Raw genomic sequence first — 18,719 nt, forward strand, 5'->3', positions numbered from 1 at the left:
CAGGCAGAGGGAGAAGCAGGCTCCATGCCGGGAGCCCGATGTGGGACCTGATCCCGGGACCCCAGGATCACGCCCTGAGCCAACGGCAGATGCTAAACTACTGAGCCACCCAGGGATTCCCTCCCTAAAATTTTCTTTGCATATTGGCACCTGGGTAGCTCACTTGATTGGTTCTCCACCTCTTGGTTTCAGCTCAGGTCATGACCATGAGGTTGTGTGATGGAGCCCGGCTCTGGCTCTGTGCTCAGTGGGAGTCTACTCTCTCTCCCTCACCCATCTCCTGCTTATGTGTTCTCCCCTCCCTCTCTAAAATAAATAAATCTTTACAAAAATAAATAAATAAATACCTAAACTTCTGGAAATGTGAAAAATGAGTAGCCAATAATTAAATCATTCAGTTTGGAGAACATTGCATATAATTTTTAAATAGCCTCTGTTACATGTATAGTATTGGTCATTGCAAGCACTTTGTACAAAAATATCAATTAAAACAATATGCTACCAGATTATTTCATTTTCCTAGCATCTGTGTTTTTGCAGTGCTATTTGAAAGATATGTACTCATATTCTATTTTATTCTCTTGTTCATTGGGGCAATAGGAGCTGTGTACAGTAGAGGGGCTGTGGCACAAGAGAGGGGCTGTGGCGCAATAGAGATAGCGTATTGAGCTCCTATCAGAGAAGATTCTCCTGCACATCTCAGTCTTGGTAGACTCCAAATTATAGTCACCTTTTTTTTTGGAAGGATTATAGGTGGAACACAGAATTTATAATTTGGGGATAAAAATCATAGAAAATGCACAGTTTAAAAGATGGTGACTTTGGAAGTCTTATTAAATTTACTTAACATTTTGTTTTTTTTTTGTTTTTTTGTTTTTTTTTTTTTTTTAAAGATTTTTTATTTATTTATTCATGATAGTCACAGAGAGAGAGAGAGAGAGGCAGAGACACAGGCAGAGAGAGAAGCGGGCTCCATGCAGGGAGCCCGATGTGGGATTCGATCCCGGGTCTCCAGGATCGCGCCCTGGGCCAAAGGCAGGCGCCAAACCGCTGCGCCACCCAGGGATCCCTTACTTAACATTTTGAAATTTAAAATACCATTTTCATGTATACCTAACTGCTGTACACTCTTTAACTATAGGGCTATAATGAAAGTATGTAAAGATTTATAAAGATTTTGATTTAATTGGGTATAGCCAACTTAGAAAGGAGTCTGGGTGGCTTAGTTTCTTGGCTGTCCAGCTCTTGGTTTTGGCTCAGGGTGATGAGATGAGCCCAAATCAGGCTCCATGCTCACCAAGGAGTCTGCTTGAGATTCTCTCCCTCTCCTACACTCTCTCTCCCCTCTGCCCCTCCCCCAGCTTGCACACGTGTGCTCTCTTTCATGTGTTGCACTCTCTCTCTAAAACAAATAAAATTTGTCAAGTAAAGCATCAAGCAGAGGATATTTTAACTTTTATTTACATTTATTGTTTTAAAATGTTTATTTACTTAATATGACATAATCATATAATCTTTTCTTAAAAGATTCTTTTTTTTGATGAGTTTTTTAAAAAGGGTTTTATTTATTTATTTGACAGAGAGCACAAGTAGGGGGTGCAGCAGGCAGTGGGAGAAGCAGTCTCCCCGCTGAGCAGAGAGCTGAATGTAGGGCTCAATCCCAGACTCTGGGATCATGGCCTGAGCTGAAGGCAGTTGCTTAACCAACAGAGCCACCCTGGCACCCCTTCTTGATGAGTTTTAACATAAGTAACTATGATTCTTGCCTTTGTCTAGTAACATAATTCAAAATATTTCTTCTTGTCAGGTGGTATGTACAGTTACCAACAAAGCAAGCTCATCAGTATCACGAATTAGAGACTTCCTGCCTCCCTTTGCCACCTTCCCCTTTTCCTATGTCTTCTCTTGAAGAAGAGGAAACTACAATTAGGGATGAGAATTGTGCATTACCCTCACGTCTGCATCCTCAAGTAGCACATAAGATTCAAGAATTAGTGTCACAGGGAATAGAACAAGTATATGCAGTAAGGAAACAGCTAAGGTATAGTAAAAACAAATTATTCTTGTACATTTTTCATTTTTGTTTGTTAGTTTAAATAATATATTTACCATCACAGACATTTTCCAGGATGTATGCTATCAGAGAAGATAAGAAATATAATTTATTAATTCATTAAAATAATCTTATTTATGAATTGACCGGTTTTCTAGCAGATACTTGGCAAGCCATGAGTAATGACTCAACTTACTCATTTTAAAGATTCCATATTCAGATTGAGCAAATTGAACTATTTCTGAATTATATACCAATTGAATTGTGTAATAAATGCCTTTACAGAAAAAAACCTTCATAGAACTAAAGATTTTAAAACCTAGGCCAAGATACTTATTTAAGCTATTCAAAATGCAATTAAATTGTGTTACAACAAAAGAAAATGGATAGTTCTTTGTATGATAGAAGTTTACAGTAGCACTCTGTCCAATGTTATTGATACTCAGGTTACAATAACAATTATTATTATGTGGCACTTAGTATATGTGTGCCAGGTATTATATGCCCTTTATATGCATGATCTCATTTATTGTGACTCTATAAAGTTGGTATATTTGTCTCCATCCTGTACATGAGAAAATGGGTGGTATGAGTGGTTAAATAACTGGTTGAAGAGGTAGAGGTAGGACTGAAATCTAGATCTAATTCTACAGCCTGTGCTTTTTTAAGTACCATGATTTCGGGTACTTAATTGGCCTTATTCCTAATGGTCATCCTGTAGTCTGATCTGAACAACACAATGAGTATTTCCTAGGATTATATCTTAATTAATATATGATTTTCCCATTTAGCAGCTTTCTTAGACATTTTATATTCATTTTCATTGGGGCATTGTTAGAGCAGAGCCAAAATTTGGTAAAGCCATACATTATCTATTAAACTTGAACCTTAAGAACAGAGGTATAATATAACTCTGACATATGATCTATGGAATATAATGCATAAAACATATAAATTTTGGACTTTATAATAATTTTTATGTATTTTTATATATTGATGTGTCAATGCTGACTCCTATTTCTGTATTCTCTTTTGTCTACTTATAAAATGCAAGCAGATCATATTTCATATAGTAAGTGATGCCTTTTGGCTGAAGTGTAACAAGATGTTTATGCACATAATCTGGTTGTAGGCCCAAGCTCTCTTACTTACTGCTAGATGTTAACTTTGGCAAGTTATTTAACTTCAGCAGCCCTTAGTTCCCCTCTTTGTAAAGTGGGAATGATAATTGCACTTACCGCACAGGATAATAGTAAGTGTTAAAGGAGATCCGTGGTAAGAAGTGTTCGGTACACTAGCAGTCAAAACATACTATGCTTAAAATGAAAATAATGATTCCTTTAAAAATTCTTAAAATTGTTAAAGCTTACTCTAGACATAGAGATATTTAACCAATGAAAGTATGTTGCTTTAGTCTGCATGATTTCTTTGATTTGGTGTACAGAAAAAATTAGAAGTGGAAAAATATAAATTATAATGCTGTAAACCATGCTTTAAGAAGTTTATGCTAAAAAAGAAATTTTCTCATTTGATCTGAAATATATTACTAGATTATTTATGTTTTAATTCTATTTTATGCTCTCTACAGAAAATTTGTAGAAAGAGAACTATTTAAACCTGATGAGGTACCTGAAAGACATAATTTATCCTTTTTTCCAACTGTAAATGATATTAAAAATCACATCCATGAGGTACAGAAATCCTTGAGAAATGGAGATAATGAGTATAACTCAGAGATTATTCCAGCAACGGTATGATTACAATTTCAATTCTTCATTTTATTATAGAATCTTTCTCAATGTCTCTTATTATTTGGCCTAATGGTGGAGTGGTTGTTATTAGGCCATACAAATAACTGTGATGAGGACAGCCCAGGTGGCTCAGTGGTTTAGCACTGCCTACAGCCCAGGGCCGGATCCTGGAGACCCAGGATCAAGTCCCACGTCAAGCTCCCTGCATGGAGCCTGCTTCTCCCTGTGCTTGTGTCTCTGCCCCTCTCTCTCTTTGTCTCTCTGTCTGTCATGAATAAATAAATAAAATCTTAAAAAAAAAACAAAAACAAATAACTGTGATGAAAGAAAAAATAGTAGTTTTGGGGTGCCTTGGTGGTGCAGTTGGTTAAGCATCCAACTCTTGGTTTCAGCTCAGGTCTGATCTCAGTGTTGTGAGATTGAGTCCTGCTTTAGGCTCCTTGCTCAGTATGCAGTCTACTTTAGTTTCTCTCTCCCTCTTCCTGTACCCCCTCCCTTGGCCCCGAGCTTGCTCACTTTCTCTCTCTCTCTCTCTCACTGAAATAAATAAATAAATCTTAAGAAAAGGGAAGGGCCACTTGGGTGGCTCAGTTGGTTAAGCATCTGCCTTTAGCTCAGGTCATGATCCTAGGGTCCTGGGACTGGGTCGGGCTCCCTGCTCAGTGGGGGCTCTCCTTTGTCCTTTTCCCTCTGCCCCCCGCCCCTGCTTGCTCTCTCAATAAATAAATAATATCTTCTTTTAAAAAAGAAGAAAAAATAGTTTCTTTTTCAATGTGAACACTATGAACCTTCATGATGATTTGACTAAAATTTTATATTACTTTCAGAAGAAATATCTGAATTTCCAGCTCTGACTATAATAACAATAGTTATCTTCATTTAAAAATCAATGTATTGGGGATCCCTGGGTGGCTCAGTGGTTCAGCGCCTGCCTTTGGCCCAGGGTGTGATCCTGGAGTCCCGGGATTAAGTCCCACGTCGGGTTCCCGGCATGGAGCCTTGCTTCTCCCTCTGCCTGTGTCTCTGCCTCTCTCTCTCTCTCTGTCTATCATGATTAAATAAATAAAATCTTTTAAAAATATAAAAATTAAAAAAATAAAAATCAATGTATTTTATCTCTGTAAAAAGTATATCTTATTCATCCAACAAATATTTATTGAGTATATATTGTGTATACCTCCCCCTCTTTTAAAAAATAGACAAGGGGCAACCTGGGTGGCTCAGTTGGTTAAGCATCTGACTTGATATCTGCTCAGGTCACGATTCCTAGTGGTGAGATCAAGCCCTGCACTTGTGGGGCTTTACCTCTGCAGGGTGTCTGCTTGAGATTCTTTCCCTCTCCTTCTGCCCCTCCCCTGCTCTCTCTCTCTCTCAAATAAATAAATCTTAAAAAAATAAAACAGACAAGTTTCAGTAGAATAATTCAGACTTGAATACATAAAGGGATGATGTTCATTCTATATGCCATCTTTGGATGTAAATTTTACCTCATACTGTGATACTGTAATTATCCCCTGAATATTGGTCAGTTCTGTAAAAATTTTGCTAAAAAACTACTAACTATAATACAGGCAGTAATTATGGCATTAAATCTCAGTAGCAGGGCACCTAGGTGGCTCAGTCAGTTAAGTGTGTCTGACTTGATTTTGGGTCAGATCATGATCTTAGGGTAGTGAGATCAAAGTCCCACTTCGGGCTCTGTGCTCAGCAGGGAGTTTGCTTGGGATTCTCTTCCTTTACCTCTCCCCCTCGCCCACACTCGCATGTGCTCCCTCTCACTCTCTAAAATAAATAAATTTTATTTTTATTTTTTTTAAGATTTTATTTATTTTAGAGATAGAATGAGCAAGCAAGAGAGAGAGAGAGCATGGGCAGAGGGAAAAACAGACTCCCCACTGAACAGGGATCCCCATGTGAAGCTCAGTCCTGGGATCATTCAGTCATGACTGGAGCCAAAGGCAGATGCCTAACCAACTGAACCACGCAGGCACCCCAATAAATAAATCTTTTAAAAAAATCTAAGTAGTAATACCCTTTGTTCTCCAAATTTTTATTATCCAAATTGTGTCTTCTTAACTAAATAGATTCAGATTTTAGCTACTGCTACTATTCTTTTCCATCCAAAACTCTCTTAATTATTCACTATCCAAAGTTCAGGAAGTAAAACATTTGGTTAGCAATGATCTTTGCCATCTACACTTGCTATCCAGATTCGTGCTATCTGAACTTGGGAAGTTAATGTATTTGGATAATGAAGTATACTTATGTTTTGAGAATATAAACAAGTGAAGAAACTAATTTCTGAATAAAACACAATTATGCTATCACTGAATAAGATGATAGTTGTATTGATACTTTAAAATACTTTTAATATAAGTGCTTTATTATTTTTACTGAATTAAATGTTCTCATTTCAGCTTCAGTGGACTACAGATAATGGGCATATTCTCAGAGAGACTGTTACAGTTACATTTGCAGAAGGTAGGTTATCTTAAATATCTTTAATATATAAAATCAATGTTAAAGCTGGAAGATATTGAAGATACTATCTCACCTAATCAAATTTTATGGATAAGGAAACCAGGGCCCAAAGAGACAAGAGCAGCTATGTTAAGATTTGTCAAAATAATTCTAGCTGTTTAAACATATATACTTATATTTACTCCTATATACTTTCTCATATATATTAATCAGATGTAAAAAAGGATGAGATGTTGCCTTTTGTAATGACATGGATGGGCCTAGAGGGTATTATGCTAAGTGAAAAAAGTCAAACTTCTCATGAGAAAGACAAATACCATATGATTTCACTCATATGTGAAATCTGATAAACAAAATACATGAATAAACAAAAAGTACAATCAGACTTACAAATACAGAGAACAAACTGATGGTTGCCAGAGGGGTGAAGTAGTAGAGGATGGGCCAAATGGGTGAAGAGGAATGGGAGAAGGCTTCCAGTTAGTATGAATAAGTCACGGGAATAAAAGGCACAGGAGTACTTAAGTGGCTCAGTTGGTTGAGCATCTGACTCTTGGTTTCAGTTCAGGTCATGATCTGGGGATCATGAGATCAGGCTCTGTGCTCAGAAAGAGTCTGCTTGAAGATTCTCTCCTTCTACCCTCCCCCCTCAAATAAATAATCTTTTCTTTTTTTAAGATTTTATTTATTTATGAGAGGCACAGAGAGAGAAGCAGAGACATAGGCAGAGGGAGAAGCAGGCTCCCCATGAGGAGCCTGATGCAGGACTCGATCCCAGGACCCCAGGATCACAACCTGAGCCAAAGGCAGATGCTCAACCACTGAGCCACCCAGGTGCCCCAATAAATATTTTTGAAAAAGGCACAACATAGGGAATAGAGTCAATGTTACTGTGATCACATTGTTTAGTGATAGATGGTAGCTACACTTGTGATGAGCATAGCACAACATATAGAAAAGTTGAATCACGGTATTATACACTTGGAACCAATGTAACATTGTATATCAACTATACTCAAATAAAAACAAAAATAAGGAGGGCCTGGCTGACTTAGTTGGAAAAGCCTAGGACTCAATATTGAGGTTGTAAATTCAAGCCCCACATTAAGTGCAAAGATTACCAAAAATAAATAAATAAACTTAAAAAAAAATAAATAAATAAATTTCCTCACATAATCAGCTTTTATGCTTTATGACTAAAATTTTGAGACTGATTACAAGTACACCTGACTGTAAAGCTAGGCAACTTCCTGTAATAACCTTAAGAGATCTTGATCAGGAAACTATTATTCGTTTTATATGGTTTATATGGTTTGCTTTCTTTCATATACTCTTACTTCTGTGTTCTCTTGCTATTCCAAGCTTATTTTACTCTTTTTTCTCTTTTCTGGAGATGCGTTTTCTCTGCTTCTATATGGCAAACTCTTCTCACTATTCAATTGAATTCCTTTGGCTCATTCTTTTGTACTTACCTCTGCCTTTAACATGGTATCCTTTTGTTTATATATCTGTATCTTTCATTATGATTTGAGCTCCTCAGGAGCAAGGGCTGTATTTTATTCAAGTTAACCATACCTAGTTCCTAGCATAATCCCTGCTATAAAGGCAACATCTAAATAAATGCTTTAGAATAAATTAATAACTATATGCAGTACAATTATTTCTTTATTCTTTAGCTCATTAACCTTTGAGTCACTGTGCATAGAAAATAACTTTCAAATTCTTTAACATTATTCATTTGTTCTGCACATATTTTACTTATTGTGGTAAGTGCTGGACAAAGAAGAGAACAAGTAAGTTTCTTCACTGAATTTCAACTTGAGCAAGAGAAAAAGACACTAAGCAAATATATTCTAATTCCTATTATGAATATTGCCATAAAAGAGTTTTTCTTTTTTAAAAAAATTTTTTTTCTTTATTTCATGAGAGACACAGAGAGAGAGAGAGAGAGAGAGATATGCAGAGACACAGAGACACAGGCAGAAGGAGAAGCAGGCTCCATGCAGGGAGCCCAATGTGGGACTTGATCCTGGGACTCCAGGATCACACCCTGGGCTGAAAGCAGGCACTAAACTGCTGAACCACCCAGGCATCCCAACCATAAAAGAGTTGTGCAAAATTGTGTGAGAATAATGACAGAGAATATAACTTAATCTAGGGAGTAGAGAAGTGACACTTGAGAAAGTGGCTTTTAAACTAAGAACAGAAGAATGGATAGGAATTTGCTAATCAAAAGATTACCATGTTTGAAAGGTAAGCAAGGTAGAGCTTGTCATGTTTCAGGAACTTAAGGAAGCTGGTATGGTTTTAAGCATAGACAATGCTTGGAAATAAAACTCAGTATGCAAAGTGGGTTTAGGAGGCCCTTTGAGCTGTCCAAATGAAAGGGGGGTAAAAGAATGGGAATGATCTGGGATGAATCCTGAGTTTCTTCCATGAACAACTGATTGATAATGGCATTTACTGAGGTAGGCAGCACTGGTATAAGAATAGGATTTGGTGATGGCAAGGGGAAAGAAAAATGTTCATAAAATCAGGTATGGAAAGCTTAAGTATCAGAGCCATTTCAGTTGGGTGGATTGCGAAGAAGCCACATTGGGATGGTTGAAGAGTAAATGGGTGATGAATGAAGAAGTAGAGACAATGTACTATGAAGGGAATATGGGGCTAAGGGAAGGTATTCTCAGATAAGACAGACCTGAAGAGAGACATGAAGATGAAGGTATTTGATATCTTTGGTGATGAGAAGTTGAGGAAATTACTGATAGTTTCTCTTTTCTCTTTAAGTAAGAGTGCTGAGAATGAAAAAGGTCTCAGGTAGTGTGGCCAAGATTGGACATCTGAAATCTTCTATCATATAGAGTGAGAGAAACCTAAGATTGTCAGGTACAGGTGAAGGTCCTGTTGAAGTTGATGATCATGAATTGGTATTAGTAGTAGCAGCAAGTTTCTTTCTCAGTGACATTCCGCTTCAAACATGTAGGCTCTGGAAGCCATTTTCATTCAGTGTTAGGATTTTATCAGAGGTTATAACAAAAGTACTAAGAAGCAAGGGAGTTTAGGGTATTTGCAAGAGTGACTGAAACTGTAACTGTAGGATTCTACTAAGCTGAATGGGGAGAAAATTTTATTAAGGAAGAAGTTGATATATCTGAAGAAAACTGAGGAAACGATGGACTGAAGTTCACGTGAGATTAAGATAACAGGTCTAGTAAAGTACTTAAGGAAAGTCCCTGGAAAAATAAGAGTTTGTGATCAAAGAAAATGAGATGTTTGAATTAGCGATTTAATGAAGCCAAAAAATGAAATAAGTTAGAGAAAGACCTATACCATGTGATTTCATTTATATGTGGACTCTAAAAACCAAAACAAATAAGCAAATAAAAAGCAGAAACAGACCCATAAATACAGAGAACAAACTGATGGTTGCCAGAAGGGAGGAGTGGTAGGAGATGGGTATAGTGTATTAAGAGGAGTGGAAGATACAAGCTTCTGATTCTGGAAGGAACAAGTCACTGGGATAAAAGAGAACATAGTCAATGGTACTGTAATGGCATTGTATGGTAGCTACACATGAGATAAGCATAGTACAACATACAAACTTATGATGGAGTCAGTATATGTACACCTGAAACTAATGTGACATTGTGTACCAGCTATACTTCAATTAAAAGAAATGAAGAAGCCAAGAAATGTGAGAGTGCTGTTTGTTTTTTTTTTTAATAGATTTTATTTATTTATTCATGAGAGAGACAGAGAGAGAGAGAAAGAGAGAGGCAGAGACACAGGCAGAGGGAGAAGCAGGCTCCATGCAGGGAGCCCAATGTGGGACTCGATCCTACGTCTCCAGGATCAGGCCCTAGGCCAAAGGTGGTGCTAAACCGCTGAGCCACCCGGGCTGCCCAAAGAGTGCTGTTTAACCTCAAAAGTCCTTTGAGGAAGATTCTCTTACTCCTGATGTTACAGATGAAACTGAAGCTTAAAAACCAAGTTAAGTAGCATGTTGAAGGTTACCAAGAAAAGCTAGCTGGTGCTTAAATCCATCCTTGTCTGACACCAGGGTCATTTTTAAAAATTACTTAGTTACAGTATAGAAGCAATAAACAGTTGTTGATATTGGTTTTGATTGGCTTTAAGAGATGCATATATTTGGGTTAATACATAAAAATTACATGAGAGGGACTATATTCTCTAAGGACAATTACTTTGCAATTGAGATACTTAAAAACAGATTTTTACTCTTATTCATTTACTCCAAAATAAATTATTAAAATAAAATTTAATACTATTATTATTGAGGACCCACTTTATGCTGGGTATTATCCTAGGTATAAGGGCTACCAAAGATAAATTAAGTTTGGTCTTTATAATTGAGAGGCTCAATAAGTTTTATATATCCAGAGAAGCATGAGCATGGAAGTTAGATTGCAATTAGAGTTGCAAATACATTATCTTTCAAGGAAAAAAAAAATTCCAATATCAGATCCTAGATATACTGAATTTAAATTAATGGAGGTTGAGCCTAGGAATTTATATTTTTAAAAAGTTGCTGAATGAGGGCAGCCCGGTGGCTCAGCGCTTTAGCACTGCCTTCGGCCCAGAGCATAATCCTGAGGACCCGTGATTGAGTCCCACGTCAGGCTCCCTGCATGGGGCCTGCTTCTCCTCTGCCTTTGTCTCTGCCTGTCTCTCTCTCTGTCTCTCATGAACAAATAAATAAAATCTTAAAAACAAAAAAGTTCCCTGAATGAGGGATGCCTGGGTGGCTCAGCGGTTTAGTGCCTGCCTTCGGCCCGGGGCGTGATCCTGGAGTCCTGGGGATTGAGTTCTGGGGATCAAGTCCCACATCGGGCTCCCTGCATGAAGCCTGCTTCTCCTTCTGCCTATGTCTCTGCCTCTCTCAATCTGTGTCTCTCATGAATAAATAAATAAATAAAATCTTAAAAAAAAAAAAAGTTCCTGAATGATTCTGATCCTACCAGCTCAGGAAATAGTGGGCAAAATAACTTCTTGAAGTCCTTTTCAAACCTTTGACTTTATTTCCTATTCTAATTGTGACAGTGTTATAATAAAATATAGTATCACATAACATAACATAGAAGCCATAAACATTATTTTGTTTTGATAGCTGTTTTTTTTAATATAATTTAGGAAATTCACTAGGAGAATCAATAAATACCAAAGTGGAAACAAATCAGACAAGAGGTTCTTTGTCTCCAGAGCCAGCCCACTTGCTTTCTTCACTTTCCACATTTCAGCCAAAAATATTTACGCAACTACAGGTAGGTATCCAGTGAAATAGACAAAATTGAAACTTTTCCCCTTCCTCCTCAATCACTCTTCTTCTAGGGATTTTATAGAATTACTATAGAATTATAATAATGACAAAAGATGTTTTTATTATTAATTTCCTGACTTTTTTGATATCTTGGGTATATGAGGAGCTAGCCCACACTGTGGAGTATCTTGATATAAGATCATTTAAACAATACTTTTTGAAAAAAAAAAAAAACTTTTTGAAAAAGTTGGAATTGACTGTGCATGCAATAAAATTTAGTTGTACTACTTTTCCTTTGTTTTTCTCTTCAATATCTTAGCAACTATACTCCTATATTTTATTCTAATTATGTGTCAAAAGAATAATATATCCTATGAGAAAATTAGACATAGTAAATTTCAACATTTTGATGTAATTCTTTTTGGTTTAAAAGGGTTTGCAGTTGCAACCAAGATTCACTTCTGATGGATCACCGGCTCTGCTATCAGTAAATAACCACCCTTCCTCCAGTCCTTCAAGACTTCTGGATTCATTAGAAAGTACTGTAATGAATAATAATTCTCTACTTCTTGGTCAAAGTCATAGTCTTCAAACAGATACTTGCCTAACCCCAAACAATAGCATTATTGCCTCTACCATGGGTAACCTTCCAGGACCAGATCAAAATCTAGCTGCAATGGACCAGCTGGTGGAAGTTGGAGATGTTGAGGATACAGAGAATATGGAAGGAAGTGTTCATCGGATTCTGCTAGGAAATGTGCAGACCATCCCAATACAGATTATAGATAGCCACCCAGCTATTAGTAAGTTCAAAGCAACTTGTAATTTTATTTTGTTAACTTTTATAGACTATCATTACTATTACACTACAGAAAACATTATTTCTTCTCAGGGGCTTATAATATATAAATAAAGCAAAACTACAAGATAAAGGGGAAAATGTCAAGAACATAATAACTTTTAAATTTCTTAATTTTTTTCTCTATCAAAATTATTCATTCCCTAATTACATAATTTTACATGGAAAATCTGTGGTGACATGAAATCAGAGGATCATTTTATAATGCATGAAAAAAAAATTAGAAAAAAAAAGAAAAAATTAGAAACTTTAAAAGGAAAACATTTAGTGTAAAGATTACTGTGGAAAAAGTGTTAAAAGGAAAAATGGAATGGAGTGGGCAGATATAAATGTTAAAGATTTAAAAAAAAAAAAATAAATGTTAAAGATTTTGCACCTGGGTGGTGCAGCGGTTTGGCGCCTGCCTTTGGCCCAGCGCGCGATCCTGGAGACCCGGGATCAAATCCCACGTCAGGCTCCCGGTGCATGGAGCCTGCTTCTCCCTCTGCCTGTGTCTTTGCCTCTCTCTCTCTCTCTGTGTGACTATCATAAATAAAAAAAAAAAAAAAGGAAGTATACATGACTGAACCCTGTTCAGGCCTGCATAAAAAAAAACTTTAAAAGATTTTGAGTTATAAACTTAAATCTTGAGTTCTACAGAACTTGAAAGGGACCTAGGTAAACCTTGGAGACTTGGGTTTAATCCAAGACCTTGTTACCTTCACTTTGTAACAAACTCAGCTAACATAGTAATATATTCAAACTCTTACTTGACCCGTATACTCGCTTTCACATAGCTATTCTAGATTGGGCACTTTTGTGGGGAAACATTTGTGATTTGCTTTGAAGAGCAAAAATCTTCATAGAAGTTATTGTTAGAACATAAAAAGTATTTACTTTCTTTACATTCTTAGTCATCATCCTTCTGGGTAAGGAAAAGTATAAGATAGTTCCTTCCAGAAAAGAATCATTATCTTTTAAATTTATTGGAAGCATTATTTTTAAGAAAATTTATCCAGAGTTCTGTGGCAGTTGACACTACTGAATAAGTTTAGTAGAAGAGAGAGAAAAGGAATATATGTGAATTAATCCTCACAAATTCCTGAAATAGTTGATGATGTCTCCATTCTACACATAAGGAAATCAAGGCTCAGGGAGGTTAAGTAATTACCTAAAAGTGATAGAGCAGGAATTTAAACCCAGATTTATCTGCCTCCAAAGTTTTGTTCCATTCTAATGTGCTTCTCCCTCTGTGTTGTACCAGTGGGTACAATGGGAGCTCTAATTCAGATTGCTTTTTGTTTGTTTGTTTGTTTGTTTGTTTGTTTTAAGATTTTATTTTTTCATGATGGACAGAGAGACAGAGAGAGGCAGAGACACAGGCAGAGGGAGAAGCAGGCTCCATGCAGGGAGCCCGACACGGGACTCAATCCCGGGACTCCAGGATTGCGCCCTGGGCCAAAGGCAGGCGCTAAACCACTGAGCCACCCAGGGATCCCCTCTAATTCAGATTGCTTTAAAGGAGACCCTCTTTGGATCTGAACTTGCATGATATATCAAGTTAGATCATGATCTGAGGGTCTACTTCACCTGAATATGAATTTTGAGGGTCATTCAAATCCATCTTCTACCTTTTTTTTCTATAGTGTGGACTAGCTCCTTATATACCCAAAGTGTGTTCAACGCACTTTTCTGAGCAAATATTAGTCCCTTTAATCCTGGTTCCCTATAGCAAGTCAAAACTGATATTGCGAGAAAGAGAGAGAAAGATTTTATCTTAGACATTCCACCTGCCAGATAAGATAGTGTTGCTGGTATGCTGCTTTCAGATTAATCTGATCATAAGTACTTTAAAATTAGAATGGTAAGCACAGTGTGCAGTATTTCAGATAAGCAAACACATAGCTTGTACAGCTAAGTCAGAACTATCCATTAAGATATGGCACATTTTTTATATGTACTTATATAGGGGAGTTTCTTTAGGGAGGGAACATTTTCCTCGATATATGACCACATATGGAAACCAAATGGGAGTGGTAACAAATCTGTGAATTTGTAATATATATGTCTACTGTTTGCAAAATATCATTTTCAAATAATGGGAGGCTTCCTGACTTCTTTTTACATATATTCTTAAAGACAGTTAAGCTTAAATATAAGATAGTCCTCATAATTTTATTAAATTATGGACTGCTTTTTTGTCAAAGTATCTGTAAAGGAGAATAACTATGGTTTTTAGTCCCTTCTTGTTTTCATTACCAGAAGCATACTGAAAGAATTTTTTTAAACTTCTCAACATTTAATTTTTTATAATTTTTCTTTTTCTTTTCTTTTTTTTTATTGAAGTTTAGTTGACACATATTGTTACATTAGTTTCAGGTGTACACATCCTGTAAGAATTTATTATAAATGACTATTAAGATGTCAGAAGTACTGAGTTCTCAAACACACTGACTGCTTTTCAAAAAAACTGCAGTTTTTTGCCTTGCTTCTAAATTCATGTAATTATAAAGATTCCAGTGTTATAAGTTACATTAACCTTTAGGCTTTTTCTTTTATGTTTGGTTTTAAAGTTGAAGAAAATCCAGAAGGTACCATTTCTGTGAACCAAGTTAAGCAAGAACCCAAAGAACCTCCATTGTCTATGGAAACAAAAAAAAATTTGGACTGTAAGAAATTATCTGCCACATAAATTATTGAAGCTTTTCAGAATTTACAACTTGGGTGACTTCTGATGTCATAAAAAAGAAGGTGAATATTGTCAAAGCGCAGCATTGTGATAAATGGACTGAAGACTAGTTCAATGAGCAACTTTGATTTAAAACCGATGTTTGTTGCCAAGTCCATATTTTTGGAAGCTATTTTACTCCTCTCATTTTGTATAATTCTTATGCTTTTTGATTACTGATAAGGCCAGTATTTCAAAAGATCATTTGAATTTATCCATGACAATATAGTCTGAACACAAATAGTTACCTAACTCATACCTTGGAAATACCCAGTTTGAGGTCTGAATAGACAAAAACAACAACAAAAAGGTGTGTGTGTGTGTGTGTGTGTGTGTGACTGTGTATATGTATGTTGACTTTTTAAAAAGTTACAAAAGAACTTTTTTCCTCTTTAAAGTTGTGACGAAATTCTTTACGTTAGCAGACAGGTGAGAGATTATTTGTAGTCTGTCTAATAGGAAGGATAAAACAATAGTAGATTTTAATCATAACACGAAGCGCAGCATTCACATCTGTGGAAACTGTAGTTGCATTTTGGCTTCTTCCATTATAATTTTTATACTTAACACTACAAACCTGTAACATAATAATGGTCATCTAGTAGAAATTTAAAGTGTCTTGGTAAGTACTCAGAATTTTAACTTGAATTAATCAGATAAGCAACAGAAATAAATGTATATTGCATGGATTTATATACTAATGTAAGGAAAGCACTACTTGTGGATAGAAACATGTAGAAATTAAGAGAATTCAGAAAGAATAATAGACTTCCCCTGGTGTTTACAGATGATTTGGGGGAACTTTTTGATATCAGGAGAGGATTTTTTTTTCCTATTTTGTATCGAAGATTCAGCTCTGGTTGGAAAAGAATTTGAGTTGTGTTTATTTTTCTATGCCAGAGTTCTTACTGAATTGGTGGTATTAGAATTTATAATATTTCAAGGTAAGTATTTGTAGTTAAAATTTAGTTCATATTTAAAACAACTGATGTGTATGTATATTTGCTTGTTGAGTAACTATATTTACTTGAAATGCTGAATAAGTCCTAATCACTATATTCATTGTAAGCTTCTGTTTTCTGGAAGGTTGGTAAACTAGAAATGTCAATTATAAACTGTCAATAAATCAATGTAAAGGTTTTTTTCAACCCAGAGACCATTTGTGGGTATAGTTAGGATTTTATTTAAAAGTAATAAGGATTTCAAATGGATATTAATGTTTAATATTCAAAGCATATAAGATATAATGTGAAATTTAACCATAATATTTTATATAAATATGAATCATTTTTCTCTTTTCTAAGTCCAGTCTCTCATTCTTAATTCACTTTGTTGCAGGTACACAGCATGTATCTAAGTATAAAGCATTGTTATATTAGAAGTGATTGGAACTCTTAAAGTCTTTGCTCTTTAGATTTATACCCTATTTAATATGAAAATGTATTTATAATCCTATTTAATAAAAAGTTAATATTCAGTTACATATATGATTTTTAGTTAGAATAGCTAACTGTTCTAAGAATTGAAAGTATTTGATGTCAGCATTTTAGAGGCAGGCTGCAAAATCTGATTATGTTACTCCTAAGACACAGCTCTTAGTTACTTCAACCCCAGATTTCTCTTAGTCTGTGTGTACTTAAAGGGTATAAGTCTAAATTTATAATGTAGTATTATATTATATTATAGGTAATGATTCTTTTCATTTGTTATTTCTGGGTTTTATGGAAACTGTTTTCAAGATATTAAGTAATCTTTTCATTAATGGCAGTAGTTTTTTATTATTAAATATTTTACCAGTTGAACTATATTCCTTTGGAGACATTCTATTCCTTTTTGATGTTGAGTTGTTAAGGAGAAATGCTTGTTAAGAAACAAACTCTAGTCAGTTACCTACAAGGATGAGAGATGTTAGAGCATTCAGACTTTGGCACTTGATCAAGAACAAAGCATAGTTAAAAATATTTCTCTCACTTCATTTTATGTGAATGTCTCTTTCTGGTACTGGGTTTTTGTGGGGGTTTGTTTTGTTTTGTTTTCTGTTTTTTTCTTTCTTTTTTTTTTTTAATGAGGACAGAAAGTTACAGTACATCCTCCCCACAAACAAAAAACAAAATTAAAAAGCATGAAGGAAGGTTTAAGTCCCTAATTGTATACTCTTTTGGTTTTTAGGTAGAAACTGGAACTATCAATATTTTCATGTAAGTATTTCAATGAGTAGCTCTTTAAAAATGGCTTCTAAATTTTTAAAAATTCATTTGTCCTCTACATGCATGTTCAGTCACAGTATATCAGTATTATATTTTAAAGGTGCTTAGCATCACTTTTTTAAAAGTATGTTTACATATTTTAAATAGTAAATTATTTTTTAAATGCACAGGGTATTAAATGCAAGTGCATAAAATTTTCAGTAGCTATATTTGGCATTCTCCTAACAGCTCTACAGCAAAGTTTGATATATGCTCTTTTGTGTCATGTATTACAAGGTGTAATATCTGTCATAAAAGTTGGACGTTCAAAATAAGTAGTTAGAAATTCATAATTGCAACTGAGCTTTTTCACTCATTGTAGTTTTCATGTTTCAAAGCCTCCCAGTGAATTTTATATACACTATAGTGAATTATAAATAAATACCGCCATGGTGGGCTTTTCCTTCAATATTAATTTTTTCCATAAGCAGTTAACATGCTTAAAAGAAAAAGCTTTTATAAAAAGTACCTTGTCTTATCCGATGTTTTCTAAAAGTCATGAAAATGATAGAAAACAGATTTTGGAAGCTGATCCTGCATTACAGTTTCTGATTTTGAGGCCTACCAGCTTGTGTTTCATTTTTACATCCTGTCAAAATACATACTTAATCATGTGAGTATGAGAAAGATGTCATTTAATTTGTACCAGGTCTTTTTTAAAGTTTTAAAATGTGTGTGTGTGTGTGTGTTTGTGTGTGTGTGTATATATATATATATATATATATAGCAACTTAATGTATAGTGTCTTTGTTATAATGTAATATTTTTCATTAAAAATCCTGTGTTATTTTTTTCTTAAATTTGTTAGTTTTCTTTTTATACTTTTTTTCTGGGGATAGTGGTAGTTTTGTTCATCAGATGTTGAATAAACACTTTACCTAAGAACTTTGGCTAGAAATTTATGTTCAATTTGGAACCTGAAAGTTTTTCAGTATAACTGCCGGTAATCCCTATTATTGTTACATTTAGGGACATATATGCATTTAGTACTCTCAGCTCAGCCAACCATCAATATTTTAAAACAATGCATGTAAGAAGGTATTAATTCTTTTTCTATTACATCTTGACACTGTGACATCTTCAAGTACAGCTTTATATTTTTTGACATAATGAAAGAAGTATATGATTCAAAAAAGGAGGGATCATCAGTGTTTTCCCTCTTGGCTTTTTTTGCTTTATTCCACCCTGCCTATTTTATAGGACCATAGAAAATCTTATTCTCTTCAGAAAAGACACTGTATTAACTGTTCCCCATCCGCTGATTTAGACGTTAGACATGTTAAATGGTGTATTGCTTTGGTATCTGTAACTTCTACTTGATTAACTTAGTTATAATGGCAGAAA

The 18,719-nt window shown here is 35.2% G+C and overlaps 1 protein-coding gene across 15 annotated transcripts in view; it reads left to right on the plus strand.

Moving 5' to 3' along the window:
• Nucleotides 1-18,719, plus strand: part of CARF (calcium responsive transcription factor) — a 97,691-nt gene that overhangs the window by 44,507 nt on the left and 34,465 nt on the right. For 5 of the 15 annotated variants that reach the window (XM_038585408.1, XM_038585407.1, XM_038585409.1 and 2 more), the window contains 6 exons: nucleotides 1,808-2,041; nucleotides 3,642-3,804; nucleotides 6,222-6,285; nucleotides 11,437-11,567; nucleotides 11,997-12,366; nucleotides 17,299-18,175. In XM_038585408.1, the coding sequence (XP_038441336.1) occupies nucleotides 1,808-2,041; nucleotides 3,642-3,804; nucleotides 6,222-6,285; nucleotides 11,437-11,567; nucleotides 11,997-12,366; nucleotides 17,299-17,444 (1,108 nt within the window). In that variant the 3' untranslated portion in view covers nucleotides 17,445-18,175. Of the gene's footprint in view, nucleotides 1-1,807; nucleotides 2,042-3,641; nucleotides 3,805-6,221; nucleotides 6,286-11,436; nucleotides 11,568-11,996; nucleotides 12,367-14,974; nucleotides 18,176-18,719 lie in introns of those variants that run through there. The other 10 variants (XM_038585420.1, XM_038585421.1, XM_038585419.1 and 7 more) reach the window with 6 other exon arrangements.

This window comes from Canis lupus, chromosome 37, assembly GCF_011100685.1.
Source record: "Canis lupus familiaris isolate Mischka breed German Shepherd chromosome 37, alternate assembly UU_Cfam_GSD_1.0, whole genome shotgun sequence".
In the NCBI taxonomy this organism is placed as follows: Eukaryota; Metazoa; Chordata; class Mammalia; order Carnivora; family Canidae; genus Canis; species Canis lupus.